The sequence below is a fragment of the Perognathus longimembris genome, chromosome 17 (genome assembly GCF_023159225.1).
Source record: "Perognathus longimembris pacificus isolate PPM17 chromosome 17, ASM2315922v1, whole genome shotgun sequence".
NCBI classification, from domain to species: Eukaryota; Metazoa; Chordata; class Mammalia; order Rodentia; family Heteromyidae; genus Perognathus; species Perognathus longimembris.
Window position 1 is genome coordinate 56,650,009 of NC_063177.1, and position 22,400 is coordinate 56,672,408.

The following is a 22,400-nucleotide window of genomic DNA, read 5'->3' on the forward strand; positions in this document are numbered from 1 at the left end:
AGGGGGACCCCCTCCTCTCCACACACTCTCAGTGACATGGGGACCCCTCCTCTCCACACACTCCCAGTGACAGGGGGACCCCTCCTCTCCACACGCTCCCAGTGACATGGAGCCTCTCCCCAACATTCTCATGTTTATTCTGACATTCAAAATTTACTTGGCTAATGCATCTATGGGGAGTAGTCTGGCCTTGCCCTGGCAGAGCAGTTGAGACTTCTGACTCTCAGAGAAATGATCAGCTTTGGTCTGGTCCTTGAAACTTAGGCTACCTCACCTGGGAGGGCCAGCCTCAGGTGCAAAGTCCTGATCTCAAGCTGGCTGCCTGTCGGGCAAGATGGCTAGAATTATGCTATCACCAAATAATTTCAATCCTGTGTATAAACCCAAGATAATTTTTAAAAGTAACTTAGTTGATGCATAGCAAAGTTCACAGCAGCTGCATTCCCAACAGCCTATCAAAATACGGATGGAACACACACAATAAGATGTTGTTCAGCCATTAAAAAAACGAGAGAGAGAAAAAAAAGAGTGAAACATTTGTTGTACCTGCTTGGCTCCCGAGGAGACAATAAGTGAAGTTACCCTCTGTGAGATTATGACTGAACATCTCTAAGTCAGAATTCTACCCAGCTGGAATGATAGGAAAGTATCAAAGGAACTTCAGTCACCCTCAAACAGCAGGTCCCCTGCTTTTCAGTGGGCTATCACACACACATACAAATGCGTAGATACACACACACACATACAAATGCGTAGACACACACACACACACACACACACACACACACACACACACACACACGATTCAGGTCCAGTGTGGAGAAAAAAACCCTTTACCCAGAAAAACTGAGTGCAACAGGAAAGGAGGCCATTGTTTCACTTGTTGAGTGACAAATGTTTGTGTGAAACATCACTAAACCATTTGTACATGATCTGTTTCTGAGGATGAGGGCTTTATAAGTAGCTCAGCAGTTCTGCAGCTGCAATCTGTTAAAAATCAGTTCCTGATACAAGGGTTTGAACAAAGAAGATATATAATAAAGATTTTTTTGGGTGGGTGGTGGTGGAGAATCTGGTCATGAGGCTTTAACTCAGGGCCTAGGAGCTATCCCTGAACTCTTTTGCTCACTATTTTGAGCCATAGCACCACTTCCAGTTTTCTGGTGGTTAATTGGCAATAAGAGTCATGGACTTTGCTGCCCAGGCTTGACTTCAAATTGCAGTCCTCAGATCTCAGCCTCCTGGGTAGCTAGGATTACAGGTGTAAGCCACTAATGCCTGGCAAATTTTGTTGTTGCTGTTATTGGTCATGGGGCTTGAACTCAGAGCCTGGGAACTGTCCTTGAGCTTTTTCACTCAAGGCTAGCACCATACCACTTTGAGACACAGTTTAAGGTTTTCAGTGGTTAATTGGAGATAAGAATGTCATGGAATTTCCTGTCTGGGCTGGCTTCAAGCCACAATCCTCAGATTTCAGCTTCCTAATAAGTAGCTAGGACTACACATGTGACACTAGCACCTGAACAAAGATGAAAAGAATTTTTTTAATTAACAAGAATAGTTTTTGAAAAAAGAAATGAAGTACATGGCATGGATGAATCCTGAAAACATTATAAGTGAAATAAAACTATATTTAAAATCTTGAAACTTATTTATTTTTATTTTCATATAGTATATATTTATAACTTTATACTAATATGTTCTCATATTAAAAGGCAATTTAGAGGAAGAATATTCCTTTTGGTATTTAAATCATCTGGACACAAACAGTACTATACATTTAAAAAAAATCTCACTTAGCTAACAGCAAAAAAAGACAAGTAAAACAACCAAAAGGAAAAGTACACTTTCAAAACTTTTTTCGTAATTCATTCACTTCTGGCTGTGGGCCCTCCATAGACTGGGCTGTAAACCACCTGTCTTTCCACGACCACTCAGCATCCCAAGGACACATGAGCACATGCTGGGCCACAACTTGTTTTACAAGTGTGTGAGAAAGGAGCTACTGACCAAGGGCAACAATGTCCCTGCAGGGAGGAGGAGGGAACAAGAGACAAAACACATCACAGAATTAAACCGTACTCCCAATCTGTACTCTATTCTCTTCTGAAAGAGCTTCATTGAAATGAACACTTTAAAAACACTAGGATGTGTTTACTTGAAATGTTAAACATGGACAGTAAACAAATTAACACTAGATGATAAAAAGCTAGTCCTATAAAGTCTCATAAAATTAACTCCAGAGAAAGTGAGTGCACATAGTAAAGAGGGACAATGCCAAATCACATTTACATCCATCTACAGGAAAGCACCAGTGACCACGTGAAGAATGAGGGTGATGCTCCCAGGTGTGTTCAGGCTGTCTACTCAAGAGCTTTGTCTATGTGGACTCTGGTCAGAGAGGAGTGTCCAGGACCTCAAGAGACTAGTGTGCGAGGCAGGAAAAGGAAAGAGACTTCAGGCCCACGCCACCAGCTCAACTACAGCCTACAGCAGTCCACATGTGGAAAATGTATACAGGTGAAGTCTGAGGAGCTGAATCTAGGAGCAGCAAGAGTATCCATACCTGAGGCAGGTGTCCTATTACAAAGCAACTGAGGCTCAACAAGAAAGTGCGCATGGACCAGCCCAAGAAGTAGTGCTGTCTGGGCAGCCTGACAGGTAAATGCAAGAAGGATGGGTAATTAAGAGAAGGGTAGACAGGTTAAGAGTGGGGGGGATGGGCAGGTAAAAGTAAGAAGAACACACAATTGCAACTGAGGGGCATGAGCAGGTGAGTATGAGAACACACAGGTGAGACTATGAAGGAAACCACACAGGATAGACGAACAAGGGTGGACAGGTGAGAAGGGGGAACATACAGGTGAGAATGAGGACATGTGAGACTGAGTACACAGGGACGAGAATGAGAAGTACAGGTAATGGTGAGGATGAGGTAGGAGAGATGAAGGAGCAGAGATGGTCTTCCTCCAGGTAGCATCTGTCTCCTTTCACTGTCAGGCTTTGTTCCCTCTCCAATCTCAGAGCAACAGAGAAATTCAATATGAACCTCACAGGCAAGGCCCCACACTGCTCTGGGGTCATGGGATTTTGCTCTTGGGTTCTTTCCTCTGTTTTACTAACAATAAAAAGTTTGCTAAACTAATGTAAGTCCTATGAAACTAATATAAACAAAAAAAAATCTATTTAAGTGTCTTTACAAAATAAAGCAAAACAAATTCAAAAGCTATAAGCTGTAAATATTCTGGGCAAAGTCTACCCTTAGCTCATGAAATCTATAAAAGCCTTCCTGTATGCCACTAAATTTGTGTGGATATTTTCACATGCTCTCAGTACTTGAAAAAAAAAAAAAAAAGAGTTCAACGAGTGTTTAATACAAAAAGAATCCCTGGAGGTAAAGAAATAAAACAAAGTATCTAGTAAAATTTATAGACACCATAATCTATAATCTCTCCAGGAAGGGGTATGGCTTCTTGGAAAAAAAGCAAGGTTTACATGACTCATTTCCAGATTTCTGCAGTTTATTCCCTTCATTCCTAAATTCTACACTTGCCCTCTGGAAGCCCATCTTCAGATAGATAACAAATTTTGTAATATTCTGGTATTTTAGCATCCATATAGCAACAAGAATAGACTCTAACGTGAAACTGAACTTATTCTGACTTATTCTGACTTATTCTGAACTTATTAAGACTCAGACACTAATAGAATCTTCCCTTTCTCATATAATGTTGCAGAGAAAGTTTATAAATACCCACCTAACCTGCTGGAATTTACTAATTTTCATGGACTCATATCTTAGATGCTACTTTATGGTACTCTTCCTTAAAGGAGAAAATGAAAATAAACAGCACAAAGTAACCTATTTCAAAATATGTGAAGTCTTAAATTACACAAATACTAACACTGGAATTAGGTAGAAACCATTGTGTGCTATAAAGGACAAAAATTCAAGGTAAAGAAACACTGAGAGAACAGATTTAAAAAAAAAAAAAGATTGATCTTTTCTAAGCATCTTGCTAGAGTGAGGCTATTCAGAATGAAAAATCATTCCCAAGCAGCAAGTTGTACTCACCGAGATGACAGGATGGTGGCTACTGCTTGATGTGTTTCCCCCACAACGCACTTCCATTTTCTCTTCTAGACTTGAATTGAACCTCTGTGGTTAGCTGGGAAAACATGCTAGCTTACAACAATGATGCCAAGGTTATATCCATGGCAGGTGTCCACCTGGTGCCCCATGGTGAGCACTAGGGCCCCTCCTCTTGGCCAAGAACCATCTGGTACTGGGGAGCTGAGCCAGTTGTGCAGTGAATGGGTTGGAAAACAAGAGGTGGAGGTTACTGACCAAGAATACCAATGTCCCAGAAGGCAGCCTAAACACAGAGATAACTAACAGGGTGGAAAAACCTTAAATGAGTCAACATAGATGCTGACTTGCTGAAAAAAAAAAAAAGACCAAAAATACCCAAGGAACATTCACTAATATATTTTTCTATTGGAAGTGAAGATTTAGGATATCTATCAGCAAACACTCAAAAATAGGAGGAACAGAGTTTAGGTAGGGGTTTTGGGATCCAATGTTGAGATGGGTAAGTCTAGTATAACTCCAATGACTTTACACTTGGTGAAGCATCTAGGTCCCTAAAAAAGCAGGTCCTCCACAGGGTAAATCCTCCCAGCCCCCACAGTATGGTGTGAACAGTGAGGATGTGGGATCCAGTTAGGTTTGTATACATGAAGATAGCTGAAAATGTTCTCAAGTGTTGTCTTCCCATGGCTGCCATATTTATCTGCCCTTCACAATGTCTTTATGTGGCATATGGGGACGAGTGGCCAGACCTAATGTGGGACTCTTGGACTTTGGGCTTGGGGTCTGAAAATTTGGTTTCAACATTGGTTTAAAGAAAGTATGATCTGGGCTGGGAATATGTCCTAGTGTCATGAGTGCTTGCCTTGTATATATGAAGCCTTGGGTTCGATTCCTCAGCACCACATATATAGAAAAGGCCAGAAGTGGCCCTGTGGCTCAAGTGGCAGAGCGCTAGCCTTGAGAAAAAAGAAGCCAGGGACAGTGCTCGGGCCCTGAGTTCAAGCCCCAGGACTCCGGGACTGACAAAAAAAAAAAAGAAAGTGTGATCTGTAAGCAGGAAAGGTGAGCAGTTGGATATCCAATGACCCATCTGGCTCTCTTCCCAACTCCTCCAACACATGTAGTACACATCACAATGACCAAGATTTACTAACAGGAAGCAGAGGTTTTGGAACATGGCCACACACAAGGACTTAACAAAGAAGATAACCAAGTATAGAGCAGATGGTCAGAGCATGCAATGGCTCAAGATCAACCTTTAACCTAAAGGGATGTTGCTTGGTAAGGAAGATTGAGAAGAAGATCTGGCAGTCCTCACTCACAGATGCCAGAGGCATTTTCTGCTACAGCTGGAGCCCAGTTTTGGGGAACAGTGGCCACTACACCATTGCATGCGCCCAGAGGAGCCCAGAGACATAGCATGCACTTAGGCTCTTGCAGCATGAACTGTCTCAAGACCCTTCCCACCAGATTCCTGTGGAGCAACAGGCAGCCACCTCCCTCCCTTGGCCTGAGAAGCACAATAGCAGGTTGGCTATAGCCAACCCCCCCAAAAAAACAACAACAACAACCCCACAGATGGCCCCATCCACAAATCTATTATCCCAAGAAGCAGCCAGTTAGCCTTGTTCATCCTCTTGTATCCTTATGCTAACAGGGTACTCTTCTCTAAAGTCTGGCACATTGATCCCTTTTATTTTTTTTTTTTTTTTTTTATTTTTTTTTTTTTATTCTTTTTTTTTTTTTTTTATTATCAATTGAACATAAATTTTTTTTTTTTTTTACAAGGTGCTGTGCAAAGAGGGTGCAGTTACATAGTAGGGCATTGTGTACATTTCTTGTGATATCTTACAACCTGTTTTCCCATCCCTTGTCTAGGTCAGGTAGACCCATATGCAGTATACAATGTATCAAGCACATATACAGTGTTCACAGACTTGGTCTCTACTGTCTCTCCATCTCCCTTTGTTAACAGTCATATATCAGGGAGCTCATGCCCCTTTGTTTTCTGTGTTCTAGGCTTGTCTCACTCAACATTATTTGTTCGAGTTCTGACCATTTCCCTGCAAATAACAATATTTCACCATTCCTAATCGCTATGTAGTATTCCATTGTGTATAAGTACCATATTTTTTGGATCCATTCATCTGTGGAGGGGCATCTGGGTTGTTTCCAAATTTTGGCTATTGTGAATTGTGCTGCGATAAACATGGAAGTACAAATGTCCTTTTGATATCTTGGGTTTTGCTGTTTAGGATAGATGCCTAGGAGTGGTATGGCTGGGTCATAGGGTAGGTCTATATTGAGCTTTTTGAGAAACCTCCATACTGTTCTCCAAAGTGGCTGTACTAATTTGCACTCCCACCAACAATGGAGAAGGGTTCCTCTTTCCCCACAGCCCCTCCAGCATTTGTTGTTTCCTGAGTTCAGAGTATAGGCCATTCTAACTGGGGTGAGGTGATATCTCAGGGTTGTTTTTATTTGCATTTCCTTTACTAGCAGGGATGTTGAGCATTTCCTCATGTGTTTCTTTGCCATTTTTATATCTTCTCTTGTGAAGTCTCTCTTTAGCTCTTTTGCCCATTTCCTAATAGGTTTATTGGGCTTGGAGGGGCTTAGTTTTTTGAGTTCTCTGTAGATGACAGATATCAGGCCTTTGTCTGTTGCTGTGCTGGTAAATATCCTTTCCCATATCGTTGGCTGTCTTTCTATTTTGGTGGCTATGACCTTAGCTGTGCAGAAACTTTTTAATTTGTAGTAGTCCCATTTGTTGAGTCTTTCCCCTATTTGTTGTGCGCCTGGGACTCTATTCAGGAAGTTCCTTCCTGTGCCTATAAGTTCTAGTGTCTTTCCTACTCTGTCCTTCAGTAGTTTCAAGGATTCAGGTCTGATGTTGAGGTCCTTGATCCATTTTGAGTTGATCTTGGTGCATGGTGATAGGCTTGGGTCTACTTTGAGTTTTCTGCATATGGCTGCCCAGTTCTCCCAGCACCAGTAGTTGAAGAGGCTATGTTTATTCCATTGTATGTCTTTAGCTCCTTTGTCGAATATCAGTTGGCTGTAAGAGTGCGGTTTTATTTCTGGGTCTTCAATTCTAATCCACTGGTCTTCCGATCTGTTTTTATACCAATACCATGCTGTTTTTGTTATGATGGCCTTGTAGTAGAGCTTGAAGTCTGGTATGGTGATACCTCCTGCACTATGTTTTTTGCCTAGAATTGCTTTGGCTATTCTAGGTTTTTTGCTGTTCCATATGAACTTATGGATTGGTTTCTCTATTTCAGTGAAGAATGTGGCTGGGATTTTGATAGGTATTGCATTGAATTTGTATAACAATTTGGGCAGTATGGCCATTTTCACTATATTGATTCTGCCTACCCATGAGCATGGGAGGTCTTTCCATCTCCTTGTGTCTTCTTTGATTTCCCTTATTAGATTTTTGTAGTTTTCATTGAATAGGTCCGTCACGTCCTTGGTTAAGTTGATCCCTAGGTACTTTATTCTTTTTTTGGCTACTGTAAATGGAATCGTTTCCATAATTTCCTTTTCTGTTTGTCTATTGCTGGTGTACAGAAAAGCTGCTGACTTTTGTGGATTGATTTTGTATCCTGCTACTTTGCCAAATTGGTTTATTAGATGTAGGAGTTTGGGTACTGAGTTTTTTGGGTCCTTGAGATATAAGATCATGTCGTCTGCGAATAGGGATAACTTGATTTCTTCCTTGCCGATGTGGATCCCTTTGATGTCCTCCTCTTGCCTTATTGCTATGGCTAGGGATTCCAGTACTATGTTGAACAGAAGTGGGGAGAGTGGGCATCCTTGTCTTGTTCCTGTGTTTAGGGGGAATGATTTAAGTTTCTCTCCATTTAATATGATATTAGCAGTTGGTCTGTTGTATATGGCTTTTATTGTTTTGAGGAATGTTCCATCTATTCCTGTTCTCTCCAAAGCTTTTAATAGGTATGGATGTTGTATTTTGTCAAAGGCTTTTTGGGCATCGACTGAGATAACAATGTGATTCTTGATTTTAGTTCTGTTTATGTGGTGAATTACATTGATTGATTTACGGATGTTGAACCATCCTTGTGACTGAGGGATGAAGCCTACTTGGTCATGATGTATGATATTCTTGATCACTTTCTGGATCCTGTTAGCTAATATTTTATTGAGGAGCTTTGCATCTGTGTTCATTAGTGATATTGGTCTGTAGTTCTCTTTTTTTGTTGGATCTTTGCCTGGTTTGGGGATGAGTATGATATTAGCTTCGTAGAATGAGTTCGGGATTTTTCCCTCCGTTTCTATTTCGCGGAAGAGTTTGAGGAGTATTGGAATTAGCTCCTCACTAAAGGTTTTGTAGAATTCATTGGTGAATCCATCTGGGCCTGGGCTTTTCTTAGTAGGGAGGTTCTTGATTACCTCCTGTATCTCACCGTAAGTTATTGGTTTATTTAGTTGATTTATTTCTTCTTGGTTCAGTTTGGGCAGTTTGTACTTCTCTAAGAATTGATCCATTTCTGTAAAATTATTGTTTTTTGTTGAGTAGAGGTTTTGGAAATAGCTCCTTATGATTGTTTGAATATCGTGTGTATTTGTTGTAATTTTTCCTGTGGAGTCCCTGATTTTACGTATATGAGTCTCTTCTCTTCTTTTTTTTGTGAGTCTTGCAAGGGGTCTGTCAATTTTGTTTATTTTCTCAAAGAACCAGCTTTTAGTCTTATTTATTTGTTGAATGGTCTTTCTATTTTCAATCAGATTTATCTCTTCTTTAATCTTTGTAATCTCTCCCCTCCTAGTCGTTTTAGATTCTGTCATTTCTTGTTTCTCCAGTTGTTTTAGTTTCATCGTGAGGGTATTCACCTGCTCTGCTTCCATTCTTTTAATGTGGGTACTGAGTGCAATGATCTTGCCCCTCAGTACTGCCTTAGCTGTGTCCCATAGGTTTCTTTGTGATGTGTTTTCTTTGTCATTGTGGCTTATGAATTCGTTGATTTCATCTTTAATTTGATCTGTGGCCCAAGTGTTGGATAGCAGCGTGGGGTTTAGCCTCCAAGAGTGTGTATAGGCTCTGTGGTATCCTTTGTTGTTGAGGGTTACCTTTAATCCACTGTGATCAGATATAATACATGGGATGATGTCAATTCTTTTGTATTTGCTGAGGTTCTTTGTGTGGGCTATGACGTGGTCTATTTTGGAATATGATCCATGGGCTGCTGAAAAGAAGGTGTATTGGGTCTCTGTAGGGTGGAAGGTTCTATATAGGTCTGTTAGATCCATTTGGGCAATGGTGTTATTTAGGTCCTCAGCTCCCTTACTAATCCTCTGGGTGTTGGATCTGTCTCTTGGAGAGAGAGGAGTATTAAAGTCACCCACTATGATTGTGTTTGCATCTATCTTGCTCTGTAATTCTGTGAGAATTTGCTTGACATATGTCGGGCCTCTTTTGTTCGGTGAGTATACATTTATCACCGTGATGTCTTGATTCTGGATTTTTCCTTGTATCAATATGTAGTGTCCTTCTTTGTCTTTTTGAGTGGACTTTAAAGAGAAATCCAGCTTGTCTGAGATCAGGATGGCTACACCTGCCGTTTTGGTGGGTGCATTTGCTTGGTAGATCTTGCTCCATCCTTTCATTCGAAGCCTGTTTTTGTCCCTTGCTGTAAGGTGGGTCTCTTGTAGACAACAGATGTCAACTTTTTGCTTGCGGATCCATTCTGCCAGTCTGCTCCTCTTGATCGGGGAGTTTAAGCCATTTATATTTAAAGAGATCAAGGATAAGGGTGTTTTTTCTCCTTCCATTTTCTTGTTGGGCTGTTTTTTCCTGTTGTTTTTTTTTTTTCTTCTTGTCTTTAGTGAGCTTGTGTTTCTGCTGGACTTTGGCTATTGAAGTTTCTTTCTGAATCTGTCTGTGTGTCTTTTACGATCTCTGTTGGGTGGGCTTCCCCTCTTAATATTCGCTGTAGGGCTGGTTTTTTATTCACATACTCCTTTAGCTCCTCTTTGGTGTGGAAAGATCTGGTTCTCCCTTCGAATGTGAACTCCAGTTTCGCTGGATATTTGATCCGAGGTTGTAAATTGTTATTCTGAAGTACTTGGATGGTGTTCTTCCACTCACTTCGAGCTTGGTAAGTTTGTGTGGATAAGTCGGATGTTATTCGAATCCTCTTCCCATTGAAAAAAGTTTCCTTCTTCGCTTTGGCTGAATTCAGAATTTGCTCTTTAATCTTGAGGTCTGTAGTCTTGAATATTATGTGCCTTGGGGTGGTTTTCCTGGGGTCTGGCCTGCCAGGTGTCCTATAGGCTTCGGTTACCTGGATGGGGTCCCCTGTGAGATTGGGGAAGTTTTCTGCAATAACTTTATTGAGAACATGATTAAGCCCTCTGCTCTGATATTCGGCTCCTTCTTCTATTCCAATTATACGCAGATTATATCTCTTGTCTTTGTCCATTAGTTCCTGGAGTAATCTTCCCTGAAGCTTCACCTTTTCTTGGAGTGTGGTCATTTTCTGGTTGTTGTCAGCTGCTTCATCGTCCAGGCGAGAGATTCTGGATTCCATATGGTCCACTCTTTGTGTTATGGTTTCAATTGCGGAGTTTATGGATGTCAGAGAGCTATTCATGGTTGTCATATCAGCTCTGATCGTGGAAATTTCTTCCTTTAAAGAGTTGTATTTTAAATCTATTTTTTCATGCATTTCAATTCTCAGGGTGTGGAGATTTTCTTTAAAGGCGGCTTGCATTGTATCCATTTTTGCTTCCATTTCTTTAAACGAGGCTTGCATTGTATCCAGTTTTGCTTCCATTTCTTTCTTGGCTTCCTGGGTGTCCTTCCAGATTTCCGCTCTAAACTCCTGGAATTGTTTTCTGATTTCATTTCTGACGGTTTCGATCATTCCTGTTAACATGTCCTCATTTGCTTTTTTATTCTCCATCTCCTCTCCAGTCGTGCTGCTTTTTGGAGCTGGCGAGTTGGCTTGTCCTTTGATGAACTGAGTTATGTTTCTTTGTGATTTGCGCATCTGGAAGTCTGTGTAGTTCTTCCCTCCCTTCTGTGTAGGCGTGTCTGCGTCAGCAGGTGCTGTCGCTGTGGCCCCGCCCACCAGTGCAGGGCACGCCTATCAGAGCGGGCGCTTTCGCCGGGGCCCCGCCCTCCTGTGCACTGTGAGTCCCCTACAACAGGCACTTAAGTGGGGTCTGCCTCCCAGAGCGAGCCCTGGGTTGTTGGGTTGTGCTTGCGCCCTCCCGCGAGTCCGTTGGGGGGGGAAGCAGTATGTGTGGGGCCCAGTGGGATCGACTGTCCGGGTGTGGCTTGGCACCCTCAGACCTCGCCTCCGCTTCGAGGAGGGGGAACGAGATCAGGCTCAGGTGACCCTGCTGGGCTGGTATTGCCCACCAGCGCCTGTGATTTTAGTTGTAAGAGTCCGCAAGGTCTAGGCGCCTCGGGTGGGGCTTGCCCTGCCGGCCGTCCCTGGCCCCTGTTGGGAAGGGGACGGGGCCGGTTCTGCCAGTTCAGGAACCTTTGGGGGCTTGGGGCTGTTCCGCCCTTCCCCTGCTAGACTGGCTTCCCAGTGCCTGCTGGGAGCTTCCCGCCTGAATTTGGGGAATCTTTGTTCCCACGGGAGTGGGGAGGGGGAGGGAGGGAGATATATCGTCTTTGTCGGGCTTGGGTCTCCCGTTGGGGGAAGGGATTATGGGGGACTCACTTTTGCTGCTTTGTGTGCGTGTCCCGCACCGCCGTTGGCCCTTCAGGGGTTGGCGAAGTGTCGTGGTGGCTCCCCCGTTCCCTCTTTCTGCCGCGCTGGGTTCCCTTGTCCGAATCCGGTGTGGACCCGAACTTCTCGTCGCTGCTGGGTGTGTCTTGGTCCGCACCCTGCTTTGTGTCCGTGGGGTCTCCCGCTATATGGATTCTGCGCTCCTGGCAACCTGTCTGCCGATCGCCGGGTTTCCCTTTCCCAGCCTGACCCTGTTTGGGCCAGGGCCGGCTGGTGGGGGGAGGGTGCCCCGATTAATCTCCGGCTCCGTGTAGGTTTTCGGTTCTTCTTTTTTGCTCCTTTTTGTTTTCCTGCGTTTCTCCACTGCTTCTGGATGCTGGTTTTGCTGGGTTCTTGGTGGAGTGTTGGGTGTTGGAGTTCCCAGCTCGCTATTCAGTTGGTGCGAGTCGGGGTGCCTCCCTATTGTCTCGGCGCCATCTTTCTCCTCTCTGCTAGCGACTCCTCCATTGATCCCTTTTACATTGCTCTAGGACACAGACCTTTAATTTGCTTCCCAATTTTGAGTTTTCTTCCAGTTAATTTGAGAAAAAAACTGTATGAAATGAACACTTTGAATTTTTATATGAAAGGATCTTTACTATATCTTCACACATGACCTACCTTGGTTAGACATAGGACTCTATATTCAAAATATTTCTGGCAGGATTTTTAAGCCTATGCTCCAGTATCTTCTAAATTCTGCTGCTGTTAAGTCAAGAAATTCAAGGCCATTTTGGTTTGTGCTTCCCTCTTTACATGTGCCCAGCTGGTCATAACCTGAAGAACTAAGATGTCTTGTGCCTGATACAGGCCTGACCACATCTCTACGCCAAATACATGTGCACCTACTCATCTGGTCACTCGTACACTGTGGTTCTAGGAAAATTTTCTGTATTATTCTTAGTAATTCACTTCTCTTTATCTCTGTCTTTCTCTGTGTATATCTATATATTTATATCGCTATGACCCTTATTATGCTAGATTGTGAAACATCAAACCAGGTAAAGCTAGGGACCAAGTTATCCTGCATCATCTATTCAGCACAAGTCCAGGCCGGACCAGACAGGAGAGGAGATTGCAAGAGTGTGGAAAGAGAGGTAGAGACAGTGTCACTAGTCCCTACAAGTCTGATGCATGGAAGAGATGTAGCCACACACAATCCTTGGATTGATGAGCAAGTGTCAAGGGAACTTTCACATGTATCGAGCAGACGAGCAGAAAGGAAATGAGCCACAAAACCCATGCAATGGAGCTGAGGCATTTGAAAAGGGAGTTGGCAGCACTATATTCTATGAGAACAGAAGTCCCAAGACAAAAACTAAGCTCCACCTTAAAAATCTGGAAGAAATGACAAAACCAAAAGCAAATAGAAGAAAAGAATCATGAAGGCAAAAGGGAGACATTCATTAACTAGGAACAGACAGGCATGGGCAAAGTTAAACAACTAAGTAGGTAGGCTTATACGATGTCATGTAAGATGTCAAAAATGAGTTCTTTAAAAAGACTAGCCCAGGCTGGGGATATAGCCTAGTGGCAAGAGTGCCTGCCTCGGATACACGAGGCCCTAGGTTCGATTCCCCAGCACCACATATACAGAAAACGGCCAGAAGCGGCGCTGTGGCTCAAGTGGCAGAGTGCTAGCCTTGAGCAGGAAGAAGCCAGGGACAGTGCTCAGGCCCTGAGTCCAAGGCCCAGGACTGGCAAAAAAAAAAAAAAAAAAAAAAAAGACTAGCCCACCTATAAACCTGTAGGGAAACCAATAGATAACAAAGTGAGGGCTGGGAATATGGCCTAGTGGCAAGAGTGCTTGCCTCAAATACATGAAGACCTAGGTTCGATTCCCCAGCACCACATATATAGAAAACAGCCAGAAATGGTGCTGTGGCTCAAGTGGCAGAGTGCTAGCCTTAAGCGAAGCCAGGGATAGTGCTCAGGCCCAGGACTGGCAAAAATAATAATAATAATAATAATAATAATAATAACAAAAGTGAGGGGGCCCAAACAACTACTTTGAGAAATGAAAATGGGAAGTACCAATACAAACAGTAGTAACTCTAATACATGTATTTAACAATTTAGATGAGGTGAGTCAATTCCTCAAAAGTCAGTTTCACACAAACTATGTGAACTAGAAAATATGAGTAGTCCAATAATTATGAGGCATATTTTTATATACTAACAATAAACAACTGAAGTTAAAATTAAATACACAATAGCATAGCATTTATCATTGCTCAAAAATGCAAATGAAAATAGTCATAGTAGCTGGGCACTGATGGCTCATGCCCATAAACCTAACTACTCAGGAAGTCAAGATCTGAGAGGGGCTGGGGATATGGCCTAGTGGCAAGAGTGCTTGCCTCGTATACATGAAGCCCTGGGTTCAATTCCTCAGCACCTCATATATAGAAAACGGCCAGAAGTGGCTCTGTGGTTCAAGTGGCAGAGTGCTAGCCTTGAGCAAAAAGAAGCCAGGGACAGTGCTCAGGCCCTGAGTCCAAGCTCCAGGAATGACAAAAACAAACAAACAAACAAAAAAACCAAAAAACTGAGAATCTCTATCCAAAGCCTAGGCAGATAAAATTGTGAGACTCTTGCCTATAAAAGCTGAAACGTGAGGACTGGCTCAAGTGGTAGAGGGCTAGCAGTGAGTGAAAAGGGAGAATGAGAACACAAGTTCTGAGTTCAAGCCCTAGAATTGGCTCAAAAAAGAAAACAATCACAGAAGAATCAAGTAACTTATGGGGGGGGGGGCACAAGAGGAATGGGCAAAATCGGGTTCCTAAATTGGAAAGCTCAAAATTTATGTGAACAGGCATATGAAGTAGAATAATCAAAGACAATTTGGAAAAGAAGGCAGTTAAAGGATCACGGTTTTAAGAATCATTCCTCAGGAGTGTGTACCATTGGGGGTGATAGATGCAGGCCAGTGGAAGAGCACAGAAGTCCAGGGGAATACCACCCAAGGAGGGCCAGCTATACAGGAAATCCAGAGGAGTACCACACAATGATGGCTGACTTAGGTTTTTTTGGGTTGACTCATTTTCCTTTTGTGGTATTAGTGATTGAATCCACAGCTTCATGTATCCTAGACAAGCTCTCTGGAAGCTGTGGCTCTAGCCCTTCTTTATTTTGAGACAGGGTCTTGCTCAGTTGCCCAGGTTGGCCATGAAATCATTATCTTCCTATGAGGATCATCATCTGTCAGCCAAGAGCCTTTCACCAGACAGCAAATCTTCCCGCACCTTGATCACGGACTTCCCCTTCCAAGAGCATGAGAAATAGTATTTGTTGTTTATAAATCCACAAATGTATAATTGTTTTTGTTATAGCAGCCTGAAATAATGGAGATAAGTTGGGAGATCATGTACCTATGAGGCAGCTGCTTTGGGTGATGAAGTAGCCCTGTGTCCTGAGTGTGGAGGATTTAGGCTGACCTAGACTCATGACAACACTCAAATCCTAGGCTTTGGAACAAGAACACTGTAGTGAAGCTTGAGGTATGCCATCCCTGCAAAACTCCTGATTTGATCATGTGTCAAGGTCATATAAGATGTTGGGAATAGGGAACAGTCCCTGTCTTTGAGAACTCAACTTTTTTTCTCCCCAGCTTTCCTATGACTCTAAAATAAAATCAAAGTATAGGCTTTTGTAATGGGGAGTTAATGCTAAAAACTCTACTATCCTGTAAAAGCAGCCTCTTATGTGTAGGTACCAGCAGTCTGATCTCTGTTCTTCAAAGTCAGGAAAGATACAGCTCAAAGGACCTATCAAAATATCCAGTATTTATTAGAAATGCATATTTAGACCTGCCCAGGACTCAAAACCACAAGATCCATGAGTATGGGTCTGAAGTCTGTGCTGTGTCAGGTCCTCCAGCCATTTTTACAACTGAGTAAGTTTGAGAAACTCTAGTTCCAGTAAAGGTTCTGTGTTTGAAGAGTAAACTCAACTAGGAAATGTGCTTGTCTGAGTTACCTATCCCTTGACACTCTGGGTAAACTAAGGTTTATGCCCTAATGTTGGCATAATGTTGTTACTTTTCTTTCTCATCCATGCTAGCCTTTGTTCCAAACTGCTATTAAGGGGAGTGAAAGGCACAGCATGACAACTAGCAAGCACAGATGGGGGTAGGCACAAGAAGTGACAGAGGGCATCCAAGTCACCTAGCAACTTCTATGAGATTCCCACAGGTGCAGAGGATAAAGAGCAGGACAGCCCCAGCGGCTGAGGGGAGTCAATAAGGTGACTAGGCTTGGGGACTGAGATTTGTGTGCCCCAAATTCATGTACTGAAGTTCTAGCCCTTAAAGGGACTATATTTGGAGATGAGGCCTTTAAGGACATAATTAGGATTAAAAGAGGTTCTACTGGTGAGTCCATAATCCCACAGGATGGTGTCCTTGCAAGAGAAGAGTGCCAAACATAGAGGAAGAGCATACCCACAGGAAAGGCAAGTTGATGACACAGGAAGAAGTGCTATCTGAAGGCCAAGGAGAGAGGGCTCGGGAAAAACCAGCCAGATGGCATCTGGAACATAGACATTCAGCTACAGAACTGAGAAGTGTTGAGAGCCTCCCAAAAGGCAGCAGGAGCAGGCGTGGCGCACAGGACAGGTACACTGAGTGATGCACAACAGACCTGCAGCTGCCCTTTTTATTAACTAGCACAGACCAAGGAGGTTACTCGAAGTATCCAGACCCAGCCCTGCCTAGGCAAGAGCCAGCCCACCTCTTGCATACTGCAACAACCCCCAGGGTATTCTTAGACCCAGCAGGCCTTTTGACCCTGCATCCCCTTTGGTCCTCCCAATTCAGGAGAAGCCCACTCAGAAAGTAACAGGCACAAATGTGAAGAGGATGAGGTATGTAGTATACGAGGCGACAGGAGCCATGCATTTATGCAGACATCTTTCAGTTCAGTGCTAACTTTACTGTCCTCTTATTATCTTTGTACTTGGCAAATATCTGGGCAGATATTCCAAAGAGACATGACAATTCAAATCCCAGCACTCAGAAGACAGAAACTAAAGTCAGCCTGGGCTACATAGGAAGATCCTGCCTCTAACAACAACATAAAATCTAAGCACTTGGGCTGGGAATATGGCCTAGTGGCAAGAGTGCTTGCCTTGTATACATGAAGCCCTAGGTTCGATTCCTCAGCACCACATATACAGAAAAGGCCAGAGGTGGCGCTGTGGCTCAAGTTGGCAGAGTGCTAGCCTTGAGCAAAAAGAAGCCAGGGACAGTACTCAGGCCCTGAGTCCAAGCTCCAGGACTGGCAATAATAATAACAATAATAATAATAATATCTAAGCACTTTTCTTCATATCACAAGCTAGACTCAAACCATGAATATAAACTTCCACTGGGGGACAACTTGCCTCGGTAAAATAGGGGGAATATTTGCAATTGTTATGGCCAAGACTTCCTCTGAGTTTATTTTGGGGATCTTTAGACATTAATTTCCCTATTTGATAAAGGAGACAATGCTTAAGTGGGCCCTACCATAACTCACTGTCTCTCAGCAGCAGCTATATCTCTGTTGCCCCTGGATTCAGAATGTACTTCTGGTTGAAACCTTGCATGCCCCATTTAAGTTATGACCTAGGTGTTTAGTGCATGGTTTTCCTATGACTCATATTCTACTAGAAAGTGCACAAAAGCAGACCCAGCAATTCCTCAGCTGGGTGGGAGGCCACTTGATCTCCCTAGCTCAAACTGCTATGAGCACTTCCAGAACGGTGGATCTAAGATCAGGTGGAGTGTTGGGCAATGAGAAGCCTACACTCCCACTTGATTTTTTTGGCCAGTCCTGGGGCTTGGACTCAGGGGCTGAGCACTGTCCCTGGCTTCTTTTTGTTCAAGGCTAGCACTCTGCCACTTGTCTACACTCCCACTTGAATACACAACACAGATCCACTCCCACACTCTGAGCCAGGGTGATTCTTTAAGAAAAATATTCTCAAAATATCTGTGTATTCTAATCAAGTGTTTAATGTTATATCAGTTAAGGATTTATTTCTTTCCATTAAAAACAGAAAAATAGCTACAGCAGATGCTCAAGCCTACAATCCTAGATACTTAGAAGGCAGAAATTGGGAGACAAGAGGTTTGAGGCTAGCCAGGCAAAAAAAAGTCAAGAGATTAAATCTCAAGCAATGGCTGAGAGTGTTACTAGGTGCCTTTCATCCCAACAATACAGGGAAGCACATGGGCTGAGGTGTGAGGCAGAGAAGCACAAATAGTAGTTCAGTCTAGGCCAGTCAGCCTTATAAATTGAGACCCTATCTCAAAAAATGAGGGAGGAGGTAACAAGTTTGACAAGAAATGTACTCACTACCTTATGTATGTAACTGTAACCCCTCTGTACATCACCTTGACAATAAAGATAAAATAAAATTTTAAAAAGAATATTAAAAAAAAGTTAACCAACACAAAAAGGACTGGTGGAGTGGCTGGAGTGGTACAGTGCCTGCCTAGCAAGTGCAAGGCACTAAGTTCAAAGTCTAATACCACCAAAATACATAAATAAAAAGTTTTTCTTAGACACAAAACCTAACTCTGGGTGTGGGAGTGTGTCCAAACCCTCTGAGTACTGACTTGTGGTCTCCATAAAAATTGCTATCAGTGGACATTCAAGCCATCCTAAAACTGAACAAATGCTGGGCTTGATGGCTTACAGCCATTCTGATGATGCAGAACACAGAACTGTCTTCCAGCTCACAAAGGCACGGTCTCTTCAAACAGTCACAGTTGGCTCAGTGACTGTTTCAAGCCTGCTTTCAAATTTACTAAGACTGTAGCATTCCATCCACAGCCTGCCATCCAGTGACAGCAACATTCACCCAGGACTCTGAGGCAGAGGCCTTGCCCAGCCGTTCCCTGAGCAGCAAGGGCTGTCCTGACATGAGGATGAGATGGTCTCTGCCTGTCCAAGGGGTCATCCAAAAACTCAAGGAGGATGGACACAGATAATCACCAACGCTGTGACGCTCATGGTCCTTCCTCAGTCAACATTGCAACTCAAATTGGAGAGCACAGCAGCTGGCTACACCCAGTTGTACGGCTTTCCTCTGTCCAGTACTAGAACCATCCTCCATTCACTGCCATGGCCACTTCTGTCTACTGCTGAAGGTACCAGCTATCCTACCCCAGTGTTAGGGTCACTTTGACTGATAACAATGTACATGTTGACCTGGCTCAATGAATGTGCCAGGGATACATTGTGGAGACTCTAAAATGCCTTCTCCAGATTCTGAGCAAATTTCCCCTCCAAGTAAGGGTCCTGAATGGGAGTCTGCATCAGCCTGACTGTCAGATCTCAATAGGGTGGGAAGTATGCTCGGCCTGATCATTGTCCAATCACCAGCAGACAAGTAAAGACATAAAAACTATACCCCAACAGTACACCAACAGCACTGAGCAGGAAACATACAATTATTCCTCAGAACATGTCCCCATTTCTTCTCTCCAGCCTGAGAGAGCCAGACTTGCAATAAGGACAAAAACAGCCAATGATCATTACCTGTGTCAGAAGCTGATCTGGTGCCAACTGGTTGATCCAACGTGTGTATCGCTTGGTAGAGTTTGGGGGATCTCTCTGCACTTGGCATCCTATGATCTGTAAAACAACAATTAGAACTCAAGATCTTAAGATCTTTTATGAGTATGTTTTATGCTACTTTAAGTATGTAATACACCAAACTGAAATCTGTGGAATCTAAGTTGACTTAAATAAAAGTCCTTGTCAAAAGGAGGGGTGTGCCAGGCGCCAGTGCCTCACACCTGTAGTCCTAGCTACTCAGGAGGCTGAGATCTGAGGATTGCCGTTCAAGGCCAGCCCAGGCAGAAAAGTCTGTGAGATTCTTATCTCTAACTAACCACCAGAAAACTGGAAGTGGCACTCTGGCTCAAGTGGTAGAGTGCTAGCCTTGTGCTGGAGAGCTCAGGGACAGAACCCAGGCCCAGAGTTCAAGCCCCATGACCAACAAAAAAAAACACACAAAAAAACAAAAAAACCAAACTAACAACAACAAAAAAAAACCAAAGGAGAGAGGGAGAACACGAGGCTCCACATGGGGATCTTGAGTAGTTTTTTGGTAGTGAATGGCTAATGTTGCTCTCAGCCTAACTGAGGGAAGTTGTAACTCAATTTGTGAAAACTGTCACCATAGCTACTAGGAATGAACTGGGCACAACCTTAAGGATGCACAACACACTACGTAATGATGAGTTGGTATTATAGCTCGCATTTCCTATAGTATGGCCTCCTTCTGTCCAGACTCTCCTCCTATTGAGCCACAACACTCATGACTTCATGCCCAGGAACAGATAGCACATCCCACCTCAGAATATGCTTCTTCTCCTTAGAACATTTCCCCACCCAGAACCCATTCCATCTCAGAAGGCATCTCCACCTCAAAATACATACTCACCTCCACGGAGTGCATCTCCACCCCAAAATGTGTCTCTATTTCCTCAGAACCCGTTTCCAACTCCCCAGAAAACATCTCCATCTCAGAATACAGCATAACTCTCCAGAACAAATCCCCACTTCAGAATACATTCCTCAGAACTCATCCTAACTTCAGAATGCATACTCAGACCCTCAGAACATGTTCCCATTTCCTCAAAATGTGTGTGCTTATCTCAGAATGTATCTCAGTCTCCTTAAAACATGCTCCCACTTCAGAACATGTTCTCTTCTCAGAAAGTGTCTCCATTTCAGAACACATCCCCATCATCCCAGAACATGTTCTCCTATCAGAATGAGTCCCCATTTCCTCAAAATACGGCCCCATTATAGAACATGTCTACATCTCCTCTTGAGTAACTGGTATATTCCTGCCATTAGGGCCTCATGCTTTAACTGCCAGTCCTCTGCCATGTAGCTGGTATGTGACCATGACCTCAAGGTCCACCTAGAGGGCCTAGCCTCTATTTACAGGCCTCTGTGATCATCGAGAGGACTTGATTCCTTGCCTCTGAGCATCTTGGAAGTGTTTAGACCTATTGCAGGTAGATCCTACAGAAAGTGCACAGTACATCTAGAACATGGTATCCATAGCTGGGGCTAGTACCAGAGGAGAGGAAAAAACTGGAAGGAAAGGGAGGGGTAGAAAGGCATGTTCAAGGCCAGAAGGCTAAGAACCAGTAGTATCAAAGGCCAAGGAAGTCAACAGTTTATGTGGCATCATCCAAAATGATAAGTTGACAGGAATCAAAAAGAGGGAATTATAAGGACACTGACAGATATATTCTGAGGTGGGAATATGTTTCGAGGTGGGGCTGTGATCTGAGGAGATAGATGCACCCTTGGGTGGGATACATTCTAAGGAGATAAGGAGATGTTCTGAGAAGGTAGAGATACATCTGAGGAGGTGAGGATCTGCAGGATCATTTCTGAACCACATATGAACTGCCCAGAGGCACTGTATCAGTGACCTAGTTGCTGTTTCTTGGTTCAGCTTAGGTAGCTTGTATGGCTCTAGAAGTGTGTCCATTTCTCAAACAAAATAGGACATCTTATTTGAGTGTAGGTTTTAAAGTAGTACTTCATAACCTTTTGGGTTTCTTAGATGTTTGTTGTAACATTTCCTCTGTCATCTCTAAGTTTGTTGATTTGAGTTTCTTCTCTCCTTTTTTCATCAACTTAGGGGTCTGTTAATTTTATTAATTTTTTAAAAATTAAATTAAAATTTCAATTAAATTAAAATTTTTAAATTAAATTTTTAAAAAACATTTTGTTTTGCTGATTCTATGTATCTTTTTTTTTTTTTTTTAGTCTCTAATTCATTGATTTCTGCCCTAATCTTTACTATCTTTCTCTGTCAGTTTTGGATTTGGTTTGTTCCTGTTTTTCTAGCCGCTTTAGTAGTACCATGAGGTAATTTACTTGAGCTATTTCTGTTTGCTTAATATGGGTACTTCACGCAATGAACTTTTCTCTCAGCACTGCTTTTGTTGTATCCCAGAGGTTCTGGTATTATGTGTGTTCATTTTCATGAACTGTAGAAACTTTGTGATTTCTTCCTTTATTTCCCCAGTGACTTACCTGTTATTCAACATTGTGTTGTTCAGGCTCCATGTGTTTGTATGTTTTCTGTAGTATCTTTTGTTGTTGAGATCTAGTTTGCTACTACTGTGATCAGATAGGATTCAAGGAGTTATCTCAATCCTTTTGTTTTTGTTCAGGCTTGTTGAATGTCCTAGGATATGATCTATTTTGGAGAATGTCCCATGGGCTGCTGAGAAGAATGTGAATTGTGTGGTTGTTGGGTGAAATACTCTAGATGTTTATTAAGTCCATTTAGTTCATGGTATCAATTAATTCAGAGGCTTATTTGCTGACCTTTAGTTTGGTTGACCTGTCCTTTGGTGAGAGTGGAGAGTTAGTCTCCCACTATTATCTTCGTCTCTTCCTACTGATTTTAATATGAAGTCTATTTTATCTGCTAACAGTATGGCTACTCCTGTCTTCTTGCAGGATATATATTTTCTTGAAAGATCTTTTTCCATCTCTTCACTTGGAATTAGTTTTTATATTTAAGACTGTGAG

General features: G+C 42.8%; 1 protein-coding gene and 1 long non-coding RNA gene across 4 annotated transcripts in view; one reads left to right on the top strand and one right to left on the bottom strand.

Annotated features, from left to right (window-relative positions):
- LOC125365917 overlaps positions 1 to 4,602 on the top strand; it is a 28,665-nt gene extending 24,063 nt beyond the window's left edge. The window contains exon 3 of the long non-coding RNA XR_007213751.1: positions 4,589 to 4,602. This is a non-coding gene — a long non-coding RNA (uncharacterized LOC125365917). The remainder of the gene's footprint in view (positions 1 to 4,588) is intronic.
- The window catches only part of B3gntl1 (UDP-GlcNAc:betaGal beta-1,3-N-acetylglucosaminyltransferase like 1), an 83,510-nt gene that overhangs the window by 25,052 nt on the left and 36,058 nt on the right, over positions 1 to 22,400 (bottom strand). For all 3 annotated transcript variants that reach the window (XR_007213750.1, XM_048366220.1, XM_048366221.1), the window contains exon 6: positions 19,368 to 19,463. Coding sequence is in view for 2 of the 3 variants with exons in the window: in XM_048366220.1 (XP_048222177.1) it covers positions 19,368 to 19,463 (96 nt within the window). In the remaining variant the exon portion in view is untranslated. The remainder of the gene's footprint in view (positions 1 to 19,367; positions 19,464 to 22,400) is intronic.